This window comes from Nestor notabilis, unplaced genomic scaffold (genome assembly GCF_000696875.1).
Source record: "Nestor notabilis isolate BGI_N333 unplaced genomic scaffold, ASM69687v1 scaffold763, whole genome shotgun sequence".
NCBI classification, from domain to species: domain Eukaryota; kingdom Metazoa; phylum Chordata; class Aves; order Psittaciformes; family Psittacidae; genus Nestor; species Nestor notabilis.
In genome coordinates, this window is record NW_009920343.1 from 1870 (window position 1) to 14791 (window position 12922).

General features: G+C 44.7%; 1 protein-coding gene across 1 annotated transcript; it reads right to left on the bottom strand.

Moving 5' to 3' along the window:
- Nucleotides 1–7655: 7655 nt before the first annotated feature.
- LOC104401318 (remodeling and spacing factor 1-like) lies at nucleotides 7656–12703 on the bottom strand. Its single transcript, XM_010010622.1, has 3 exons — nucleotides 12477–12703; nucleotides 10177–10368; nucleotides 7656–8709 (listed from the first exon to the last, which is right to left on the bottom strand). The coding sequence occupies exons 1-3, from the start codon at nucleotides 12574–12576 to the stop codon at nucleotides 8138–8140; spliced, it is 864 nt and encodes a 287-aa protein (XP_010008924.1). The 5' UTR covers nucleotides 12577–12703; the 3' UTR covers nucleotides 7656–8137.
- Nucleotides 12704–12922: the final 219 nt, after the last annotated feature.

The window sequence follows — 12922 nt, forward strand, 5'->3', positions numbered from 1 at the left end:
AATGGCACCATTTGACAGCTCTTTCCTCAGTTCTAAGAGCTTTGAAAAGCAAGTTAGGACCCACCCCACACTGACGCCTGAATATTGGATGTCCAGGAGTGATGTAGTCCACCAAAGCCATGTTCAGAGGCAAAGGAGAGCAGCAGGTACCTCCACAGAGTTAAGAGTCACCGTAGGACAGAAGGCAGGACTCGGCACCCAAGGGAGCTTGTTTCCACTGGTGACACAGCACTGCTGGCTGCAGGGTGGCCGGTTCATGGATGGATCCAGAATCCATCAGAAATGCAAATGCAAAATGATGGATTTCACAGCAATACCCCATCACTACAGGAACATGCAGTAGCTTGACTATAAGCACAGACAGATTCAAAGAGAAAAAAAGGATTGACAGGCTTCAGGGATTCGCACAGAGTGAAGCCACCCTTTTCACAGCACCACAGACTGGTTGTGCTGGAAGGGACCTTAAAGCTCATCCAGCTCCAACCCCTGCCCCGGGCAGGGACACCTTCCACTAGAGCAGGTTGCTCCAAGCCCCTGTGTCCAAGCTGGCCTTGAACACTGCCAGGGATGGGGCAGCCACAGCTTCTCTGGGCATGATTTCTTTGGTTCACTTCTCTCTCCCTGACTTTTTCCTGTTAAAGCCTTAAAACATCATGGCTGTCCATTGCCACAGCCACGTGTCAGAACATCTACATCTTCAGTGCTTCTCTGCAGCCTTCCAGTTAGTGGTTTTACACATCTCAGCCTAAAGAAATGACCCTTGCTCCTCTCTCATTAGCCCCACATCGAAACATCATGGATGTATCTGGAACAGCGCAGCTGGGGATGGTGCTGGCTGCAAGTCTGACCCTTGCAAACAAACACTGGTAACAACCAGGTGGATCTTCTCCCTAGCTATAAGAATCCACCCCTAATTCAGCCATTACACAACCCCAACAGCGAATGAAATGGATGTTGTAGCACAAGGCAAGCACTGAACCCTGTTTAAACTACTGGTTTTTGTCAAGTGACTGCAACATCACTATGAAATGAGCTATAAAAACTGTGTAGAAGATGAAGCACACAGAAAATCATCACAACTGCAAGAATAAATCCATCACGTGTTCCCCAGAGCTGGTCAAAGGAAGAAAAACTGCCATAACAAACCCAACATAAACCAGGAGTTAGTTACCATTCCCATGGCAGGCAGTGCCACGGGCTAGATTGAGATGCAGCAGCCAGTTACTCACGTGGTGACTACTAAACCCCACTTGTTTCCTCAATACACTTTATCCATCAAGTTATTTCAACGTTTGTTTTATTATGACAATTTACATGTCATATTTATATGAAAGAAATGACAGTAGATATTATAACAAAAAAAAAAACCAAAAAAAAAAAAAACAAACCCAAAACATTATGAAAGAAAAGTTACACAATGAGGCCCCCAAGCTAGAAAATGGCTTCGGGCCCAGATTATACACAAAGAGTTCTGACCAGACTGTAGTGAGAGACAACGCTGAACGAGTCATTAACAAAAATATTGGCACCAGCCTTAACATTATTATTTCTTTTGATTTCATTTACAAGGAATACAGTATTTCAGCAGCGGTGGGCTGCGAATCTAAACCCAGGAGCTGTTAATAAACTGCACTTAAACCCTTCGAGCACTGAGGCCACCATGAACGAGTTGGAACGCATCGTGTTCCACATGCACGTGGTATTCCTGGTGTGTCGGGGGGAAGAGTCAGTGAAAGCACCACCCGATTTATGTGCAACAAGAGTAACACTTCCAGTTTGCTCAGTGGATCTCCCCCTCCTCACACACACACAGTGTGTCCCCTCAGTCCTTTCTCTTTAGCAAGTCATGATTAAGGAGAGATTGAAAAATCAAGGGTCCAGGACTCAAGAAACACAAGGGTTAAACTCGACCTAAAGAGCTCAGCTTGTGGAACTTGACATGTTCACTCCTAAAGAAGACAGAACTGAGGCCAACTGTGAGACTGGTTTTAAGCAGCTCCAGGTTTCTTTGCAAACACAGGAACAGCACACAGGAGTGAGACAAAACCATACTTCATGTAAGTACATCTTAAGTTTGAAGAGACCTTTCTGGCAGGTTTGCTCCAATTCTCACAGAAGGGTTTAGTAGCAAGTAACCTTTCTGTGTTACTGGGACACCAAACATCCCATATCTAACGTACTGGACCTGTGCTGATGCCAGAACCATGGTGCACACCAAGAACGGTGTCACGCACCATCTCCTGGCTGCTGTAAGAGGGTTGTGAAGCACAGGCAGGAACAAGCAACCACATTGGCATTGCCAACAAATCATTTTAATGTGAGTTAGGGGGAGGAGTACCACTTTAATGAGTATAGTAGGAGAGTAAGATACTGTACAAGAGGTTTAGAGTCCATACATCGAGTATGAAGTGGAAAACTAACCAAGGCTTATAGCTTTATGAGTTGATTTCCTTTTCAACCACTAACTTGAGTAGCAGAGTAGTATCTGTTAAGGATTTTTAACTGCTCTAACTAACAAATGGTGCACTGTTAACTAGGCCTATCGTATGTTTTAGTAGAAGGACTTTATCCCCATTGAATTACTGAAGTTCTGACAGACTAAGCTAAGTTTAGTTGTGTGGGACACAGCAAGAGGAACAACCAACCAAGCAAACTGTGCAGACTCCAGCCGACGTCCCCAGAGGCAAACACTGCCATAACATGCTGTGAACCAACCCTAATTTTCTCCACACCCACATTGCACTGATGGGACATCACTGATTCCCACAAGGAAGGAGACCTCAAGTAGATTTTCCTGTTACTTTGAAGGTCAGGATGAGAAAAGGAGGGTATCAGGATGATTCTCCTCAACAGAGACCTTCCACTGGATACACAGTCTATGAAGGCTAACTCAGAAGTCATGTTTAGGCCTGTCCAAGACCCATCTTGCAAAAGGCATGGGTTTGCATACACGTTTTCCATTCCACTTCCCTCCATCCATTCCCCATCTCCTGCTGCTGGTCCAACAGCAGGAGAAAGCTCTGTCTGCACCTGGGGAACCAGTGAGACCGACTATACACAAAGTGCTGCCAAGTGCACAAGTAAACCAACTGACCGGCCAGAGCAGCTCTGCCCAGTTCTCCTTAGGAACCTCTGGGGTTCTACGTAGCAATAGCAGATCTATTCACAGACACACGTGCCCTCCTTGAGCACGTGTCCCCTCCAACTGCTCTACTGTCCCCTCTCCTGCTCCTCAGCTCAGGCGTGGGGTGCCAGCAGTTACAAAATGATAGTCATAAACCCAAGTTGTAGGACTTGCTTTTAATTGCGGTTCAATCCGGAGCCTTTACACCACGTATTCAATTATAAACCCCTCTTATCTACTTTAGAGCATTTGATTCTTTCCCCCAGAAGCTGTACACAATCTTCTAAGTGTCACACTAAGCAATATACATCTTTTGCAATATACAAAATAAGTTAAATTACTCTGAAGCGTTGGGACAATCAAGTCCCAAGCACGTGGTTTTTTGCTGTTTAGAACTCTCTCAGTTAGTTACACCTAAAGTAATAGCTTTAGTAAGTGATGAGTGTTTTCAGAAGTGATTAGTAACCTTCCATACCCCAACTGCTGCGTGTCCAGCTTCAGTTGAGAACTAGTTCTGAAGCCAGAGCTAGGTCTCACATTGGGTATTCAACTGTGAAGCACCAAAAATTAGTCACAGAATTCCTTACATCAGTATATAATGGGAAAAAAAAAATCAGGATAATTTGTTGGATTTACTAATTTCTGCCTTCCAACATTCTAACTGAGATAGATTTCCTACTGCTTTAGGGAAAGGGAGGAAGAAAAGACTGCTGGGAAATGTGGGCTTGATCCTGCAAATCCTTCACACAACATCCTAAATGTTTCTCTTCCTAAGGAAGGAATGCATCCTAAATGCATTCCTTCCTTTAAACACTGAAGGAATTGCAGTTGGGCTCCTTCACATGAATTGCTGGAGTTTCCCCCACCACATTCACAAAGCGTCTGTTTTGGTTGAAGATACTTGATCTTTTAGCTATCTAGATTTATATATATTTAAGGATTTCCTACACCCAGTGAACTGGGAGCCTATGTCAAATGTAAACACACATCTTGGGTGCTCTGTGCACATCATATCCACACGACAACAGTGAGTAGTAGTCACTGCACATGTACCAAACCCCATTTTCAAGGCCTATGCGTTGCCATGTTGAATGAGATGATACAAATCTCTTCAGCAGAGCACTCGGGGGCTGGCATTACTGCCATCATTTATTGAAATTCCTGTGTACAAAGTGAATTTAAAAAGCAGGTGCCATAAAAATTCCTCATTTATTTCTCCTACAAGAAGTCAGGGAAAAGATGGCATTTGAAACAATGATTTGAAGGTTGAGAGCAGACCTTCCTATTGAAGAGCATTGAAAAACCCAAGTTACAAGCACTTGAAACCAGAGGTAGAAACTGGACACCCTGGCAATGAACTCTCCAAGCTGTTAAGCAGCAGCTAGATACCAATGTAGCCCAAATGATAGAGGTGAAGACAAATCAGAACACTTCTGTCATGTGGTTTTCCTTTTGTGAACATACAGTGTTTTTCCCCTTGAGGTTCTATGAGTAAGGTCTCACCAAGGGTTCACACACAGCCACGAGCAACAGAAGTGAACAGAAAACAAGCCAGCTCAGCCATGACCCCCTGTTGTACGAAGAGGAACTGAGGCACTTTAATGCACACTTCCTAAACAAGCGGTTTAGGGAAGAAGCATCTCAGTTCCTCTCAGGTGCTGTCAGAACAGAGCAACCTGTTGGTTAAGGAATAAACGCCAGGAAGATGCAATAATTTCACAACATAATTCAACACGTACAAAGTTGATTGTTCAGCACTGACCTTCCTACAGGATTCCAACACTAAGGGTTGAGCTGCACACAAGGAAGCAAATGGCCAACATTTATCTTGGTGACACAAAGAAGTCCATGTCTCCACTCAATTTACAGGGTCTTCCCCTCACCAGTGCTACTTAACCTGCACACAGACATCAATTCCCTTTCTCCCCCATTGGTTACATTATGAATAGTTAAAGAGAAAGCTTTTAGTATCAAGCTGTGTGGAATAAATGCTCTGTACATTCAGCTAATAGTTGTTCTTGTATCTTAAATCCATTACATTTAAAGAGATCCCCAGTTCTCATACAGTTTTGAGCCTTCTGTTGGTCCAAAGCCACCTGAAGATCACTACTCAAGACATTTAACTTCTGATCTTTGAGTACAGAAGAGTGCAAGACTGTAGGGACACCAGGAGGACATTTCCACTCTGGAATCACATACACATACTATCCCAGTGTAAACCCTGGGCAGCAGTCAGAAAACAGCATCTTTCCAAACAGGAGATTGTACATTTTCCTTAGAAATGAAATAAGAGTTTGAAGCTGTTAAGACTTTCTGAAGGGCACATTTTGCAGTTCAGACTCACACAACATTCCCACTGGTCTAAAGGGGACCTCTGGATCCTGGGGAATGAAGCTATCTCAGGTACTACATGTGACTTCTAGGAAGAGAGAAAAGCTGTTTTTGAGAAGTGAAACTTGGGAACAACTCGTCATTCCATGCTTTTAAAACATGACATTCCTGATTTAAGCTTCAATGCTCCAATTCTGCTTCCTGATCTTTTCTGCTTTGACATCAGTCCCTAACTCAGTATTATCCGGGTTGGTATATTTAGTATCTCAACCCTTTTGTATTTTCCTACATTCACAATTACTTGCCCACCATGCATTTAACATTTGGGGTGACTCTGCAAGCAAGAACGTTTGCTACAGCACTGATCAGATACTAAAAGGCTCCATCAGGCAGCAGAAGAGATTATGGCACTGCCAGAACAAATGAGAATCCATCAGCTGCACATGAATCAGTTTCCATGGCAAGCATTAGAAATGCTCAGCAACTATGAACATTGAGAAGCAGAAACTATGTTCTTGCTTGGTTTAAAGCACAAGTGTGTTAGAAACGTAGCAGCACTACATTTATGCATCACTTAAGCAAAGAAAACCACTTGAGTAGCTTAAAATGCTACAATATGCTCTTTAGAACTTCATCCTATGCTTCTGTGGCTTTTCACTACCCTGTTTTAACAATGAAAGCTCCTGAAAACCTAACAGTTAACAGCAGGAAGGTGGAAAAAGAATTAATCTTTAATGGAATCAAGATCTCGTTTGGAGAGTGATGTCTCATTTGTTTTTAAGTTACAAGCTTGCTTAGCACAGCAGATCATGAGTTCCATCTGATTCTAGTTCTACAGCAGGATATGTGCACTGCTGGAACCCAAGTGAGGAAGAGTCAGAGTGGTTTGGATAGAGAGAGCTGGGGAAACAAAGCCAAGACTTCCAAGGCCAGAAGAAAGGCAGTTTTGGGATGTAGGTTTTCTAGAGAGGTATTTAGTAAAGGCCTAATGCCAGTTGAATGACAAGAGAACAGAAGTGCTTCATGACTGACTAGGAAATAAAACATAATGGAAGGGGGTCGGTGGGGCAGGGAAGGAGAACTCACTCCTCAGTGGCAGCAGCAGTTTTGGTGCATCCATTGCCGGCAATGGACATCAACACCAGTCCAAACTCCCAATCTCAGAGCAAAAGGATTAATATGACCTTGTTGGATTTCAGTGTTTGGCAGATCTGAGCTGTCTGTGTGCTACAACATGTACAAATGCTACAGCCTGCAGCTTGAGTCATAGTAAACTTAATGCTCCCCAAAACATGTCCCATGGTGGCTGGGGTTTTAACTCTGTTGTCTTTTTCTCCTTGAATAAAAGCACGGATCACTTCATGCCCACTCAGCAGCTGATGGGATGTCTTGGAGCTGAGTGTTCTCTCTCAGAAACACTGCCTTCTTGAAACCACTTGGGTCACAGGACAATTATTAACATGTAGTAAGAAAATCCTAGTGGCCAAAGGCCAACACTACATTCAGAACCTGCTAATAACATCCAGGCAGAGAAGTAAAAGCAAAACAAAAAACACACAAACCTCAGACAGAAAACCTCCCAAAGGAAAACTGTTCCATTTGTTTACTTCAATTTGAAGTAGATATTAAGGACATGAATGGACCAGTGGTGGTTTAGTTGTAAATCCCTCAATCCTCTGATGCACTGTCATTCTGGTGGTCACTGCTCTCTGCACACACGGATTTCGCTGGGAATACTCCAACATGGTGAAACTCGAGTGGCCAGGCAGCTACTGCAGGGTTCTTTGTGTCTGTACGAGCTTCCAGCACGTCAGGTTGCCATCCAGCTTACAGATAAGCTTCACCTTGGTACATCCTTCCTCTAGACACTGCATCGAGGAGCATCGGATGAGACAGCTTTAGAGATTGATGGCTAGCGTGTTGGGACTGCCAAAAACTTCATTACAGTACACTTTACTGTACAAACACTTTAAAGGATGTTTATTAGGAAAGTCTGCAAGTCATAATGGATAGTAGAGTTCTTGTTTATGGTACCTTCTTGGCCTCTAAGGATTCTGTTTGCCTCCAGTATTCAACTCAAAACTGCATCCATGAAGGTGATTACTAAAATGAGCTATGGTATGTTAACCTACAACTCACAAAATGCGACAGTACAGACATTAATCTTTCTTTTAACTGTCTGTTAAGTTGTACTCTAAGTTGTGAACATTTAAATATAATATATATCTCATATGAAAAAGCTAAAGCACAAGTGCTTCTGCACCCACCCCTCCCACCCCCTCTTTGAGCCAAACCCACCCCAGCTCCGGTTTGGGCCCTGACCGATTTGGAATGCTTTCTTAGGCCACCCATTTCCACAAATTTGTATGCACTCAAGGAAATATAAAGTCAAAAATATACAAATCTCTTGTTGTTATAAGGTTTTTGTGAGTGAAATTACCCAGGACCATGGACTTGGAAGGACAAAGGGGAGGAAGGGATAAGAGAGAGGGAATTTACAGCAATTCATCTTCAAAGTTCAAAACTGGTCACTTCACAGAAAGACTGCAGGACTGGTGAAATTCTTGCTTCTAAAAAGTGATACTGTAGTGGAGAATTTTCTAGGAAAAATAAAACAGCTTTTAATAACTGGCCCGCTGGTATGAGCTACCGTGGAATAAATTAGCACAAAAAATGGAAGTCTTATAACTGTTCACTGTTACAGACGTAATCAACAAGGTCAGTCACTCGCAAGAGTTCATCTTCATCTTCCTCCGGCCCTACCGCCTCCTGCCCGCTCCCCGTGCCGTTGGGCGCCAGGCTGGCGCTGGCTGTGCTGTCTTTGGGGGCCTGGGTCTTCTCAGCTGGCTTCCCAATCAAGTTCTCAATGGTTTTCCCTGGGCTCTGTCCGTTGGTGGAAGGCAAGTCCACCAGGCTGTAGTCCAAAGGGCTCTCTACTTTGCCTACGTTATCAAAGTCATCTTCGTCGTCGCTTTCTATCCGGTAGCAGTGCTTCTTGGTGTTGTCTTGGGGAGCTTGTGGTGCTGGCAGCTTATGTGCAGGAGCGGGTTTCTCTGGGTCATCGTTGGTGTTTTCACAGGTGTCTTCCTCATCCGTTTCAATCCGGTTGAGCCGTTTGCGGACAGGCCGCCCCTCGTCCTCCTCCTCCCCCTCCTCCTCAGTGTAGTCGTCTGTACTTCGCCGGCGTTTCCGGATCAATCGCTTGGACTCCTTTGTGGATTCATCATCTTCAGAGTTCTTTGATGTGTAGCTCTCTGGAATAAGCAGCAGACTTAAAGCCATTAGCAAGGGAGTGCAACCAGAACTATCACACTATTTTAGTCTTCATCTTTCACACCCACTACAAAGCCACCTCTCTCTCCCCACACACATTTCTGTCTCCTGCCCCAGGTTCCCCAACCAGCTCAGAACTCCTGCATGCTTTTTACTGTTTGAACAAACTGCTCAAGGAGCAAAGACAACAATTTGTTGATATTCTGTTTCCAATCTGAGGAGCACCAGAGGGTTTGGAGGCAGGTGCATTCCCCCTTGAAAGTGGTAACTGCATGCCAGGAATAACATAGAACTCTATCTCGGATCTAGTTCCAGGGATGGGGCAGCCACAGCTTCTCTGGGCACCCTGTGCCAGCGCCTCAGCACCCTCACAGGGAAGAGCTTCTGCCTCAGAGCTCATCTCAATCTCCCCTCTGGCAGGTTAAAACCATTCCCCTTGGCCTGTCCCTCCATCCCTTGTCCAAAGCCCCTCTCCAGGTTTCCTGGAGCCCCTTTAGGCCCTGGAGCTGCTCTAAGGTGTCCCCTTGAGGAGCCTTCTCTTCTCCAGCTGCCCCAGCCCAGCTCTCTCAGCCTGGCTCCAGAGCAGAGCTGCTCCAGCCCTCGCAGCAGCTCCGGGGCCTCCTCTGGCCTCGCTCCAGCAGCTCCACGTCCCTCTTGTGCTGTTGCTACGGAGCTGGATCAGGGCTGCAGGGGGGGTCTCACAAGATACTATACAGCTGCATTACCTACTTGTTTCCCTTCATCTAAGAGGATCCTCTACCACTCTGTAAACTCAAGCCAGCACTTCCAAAACTTACCTACAAATTCGATGTGCTCAGCCTGTCGAGCACAGCCAATTTGCAGAGGCAGCCTGGCATCCATTGCAACCTGTGCTGCTCAGTGTTGCTGCTAAAGCCAGACCTGAGCTCTCAAAAGCTGGCACCCAGAATGAAGGGCACCCAAAATCAGTGGTTGCTTTTGCAGTAGATGATTTTACATCAAAATGCACACGAGTTGCTCATGGTGTGACTGACAGTACTAAGAGCAGGCTTCCTCCGTGCTTCCCACAGCTCTTTCAAACAGGAGATGGAATGAGGCTTAACCATGAGCACAAATACACTCGGGGTAACAGAAGTAACACCCTTTTCCTTACAAAAGGGAATCTTTAAAGGTTTATGGGAGAAAGCTTTGAGACTAACAGAGAAGTGGTGAAACACGTTACATTAGTGCCAGTTTGGGAACCCCAGCACTCTGTGCCAGACACAGTAAATTCAGACCTGGAAGGGACGACGATGACTTTGCTGTGACTGTAACAGTGCATCATAAAGTGCCAGTGGAATGCTTCAGAAGGAAACCTCAAGGAACTCTAGAAGGAATATTCTCCAAAAGCTCTGTATTATGTATAGTTTTCACTTTGTGTTAATGCTGACATACACCAGCTGCTGCAAAGAGGGGACTGTTCATTTTACCTTCACTGTCCGAAGTGGAGAGTCTGCGTTTATGAACTCTCCTTAACTCCTTCCCATATCGGACACTCTTCTGTGAGCCATCACTTTCTGAATCCTCCTTATAATTGACTTGTCTCTTCTGATTCCGTCGGGATCTTCTCCTCCTGGTTTCCAGGTAATCGTCATCACTGTAATCTGTGTAATCACCACTCTCTGTATGGAAGGAAATGGTGACGTGGGTTATTCCATGAGAGCAAAACAACTTAGATCAGCTTCAGACCAGCACCACTAAATCCATGTGCTTGCCCAGCACAGGACTCTTGTTATCCTGACCCATTCCAGGCTCGTGCATCAGCCCCCCATTCATCACCAGCACAGAACTGCTGATTGATGCCCCATCCCTGGCAGTGTTCAAGGCCAGGTTGGACACAGGGGCTTGGAGCAACCTGCTCTAGTGGAAGGTGTCCCTGCCTGTGGCAGGGGTTGGAGCTGGAGGAGCTTTAAGGTCCCTTCCAACACAAACCACTCTGTGGTTCTATGATTTTCAAATCTTCTCACAAACCCTTTTCCTATCTCCCTCAAACTGGTCCAGAAGGTGGTTTCCTTCCAGAGTTTTTGTTCCCTCATCCCTACTGGTGCTGAAGATGCTTCCTCTGCACTTCCTGACAGTTGGAACAACCTGACTGAATTGCAGCTGATGATGAGGAACATGACCCTGGTAAGTCCTTTCTGGTTTTCAATTTAAGTATATTGTACTCTACTCAAACACGTTGAAGAACAGGTCAAGGAAACACCATTGACATGATGAAACTCCAGATCTGAGCTACAGAATTGTAATGAATAACAAAAATCAGTCTCATTAGATAAGTTTGCTTAAACCAGAAACTGTAGAGGAGACACTTACCATCATCCACAGTTCTTCCTGCACCAGTCTATAGCAGCTACTGCCTTCAAGAATTAAACAGCCTTGAATCAACTTTAACTGCTTTTTCACTGTGCCAGAACAAGTATCCCAAGATAAGTACTATACATGTCACATTCTCTTCCTAAGTTAGTGATTGACACGAGTCACATCCTCTTTACTTCCTAAAGTACTGAAGGAAGAGTCAGAGCAAGCCAATAAGAACCACCTTCAGGAAGAAACTCCATCTCTGGAGACTGAAAATGAAGCCACTCACAGGGAACCTTATTTCCTTAGCTCAAAATAGGCCTAAAGCAGCATCCTGAGGGACAACAGCGGGCGTGAAAGAGAAGCACATTGTTAAGACTATACTCTTGGATATATATGGAATGACACTGGAATCAGCTGGGTTTATCACAGTCGTGTGTCCACCAGGAAACAAGTACTTGCTTCTGTGTGTTACAGATGAACAATTGCTTTAGACTTCTGCCAGGATCTTCACTGGGAACAGCTTAAGATAGGATGCATTCAGGGCAGGGAGACTACACCTATTTTAAGTGCTATCTTCATCCACCCATGCATGAACCCTCCTTTTGGAAACCAGTATTTCAAAGCAACTTACTCCAACATGTTCATCTCTATTGTAAAAAGACAGACAGAACACTGGGAAGGTAACACACACTGCACTAAGTTACTGCTCCATTGTACTTACTACCTTAAATTCACAGTGAAAATAAGTGCTTATGTATCTGGCACTTTCCAGAACGGGGTCTCAGATGAAGCAGAAACAAGGAGGACAATCCTCAGGGGAAGATGCAAGTCCTGAAAAGGTGTAAGTATCTCATAAGGACTGTTCTCACACTTCAGACTGCACAAACAGAAACCAAACTGGTTGAAGGACAAGCAAAATAAAGTGAATTATTAAGTTCTCCTGTAGAAGAGTCTTCAGTTACTAAATATCAGAAAGGACAATTATAGAAGAGAGATTCAAGGTGTTATGGTTGGCTTTCAAGCCAGAACACAGAATGCCATTCAACTGAAGGAATTTTCTTCCACAGAAAGAGAGGAAAATGTTTCTTTCAGAAGCTTCTTCAAAGGCAGCTGGAAGGTCTTTGAGTAGCTATGAAGTCTGTTTTTGCTCCATCCTTTCCTTTCCCTGCAGTCATGTGCCAAACAGGAAGGTACGGGGTAGCTGTATCTATCCATAAAGGTACAAGCATTCATTTAAACACATAATTAGTGAAAATGCCAAGAACACAGAGCTCAGAACAAGCAGCAAACTACTTCACAGCAAAGATGACATCTGACTTGAGCAAAGCAAGCCAACAGGTTAGTGTCAGTCGTGCCAGCAAACTGACACTTCCACTCTTCCCCTCTCTGGTACAGAGTATTGAGTAGAGCAAAGATTTCTTGTACTCACCAGATTCTCTGCTTGAATTCTCCTCAGAATCTTCATCTTCATCATCTTCAGAGTATTTTTTCTTGACTGTTTTCCTTCGTAACCTCCTGCTTTGCCTCATGGGCCTGGAGAGGTGTCGCCTGGAGATGCGGGCACAGAACTCGGAATCGCTGTCCTCATTTGATGGGGGGTCATCCTCACTCTCATCCAGGTTCTCCTCTGATATAACAAACTCGTCCTGAGATCTGGTCAAAGAGAGACCACAGACAACAGACACAGATATTGAAAACTAAGACCTGAAACAGTACTTGCATTTTACAAGCAATATATGCAAAATGTATGTGTCATTAAGGATCTATCCGTGAAATACATCCATGTATGCAAAACTTCCCGTGGAAACCTCATGAGGTTCAACAAGGCGAAGGGCAAGGTCCCACCCCTGGGTCGGGGCAATCCCAGCACAAACA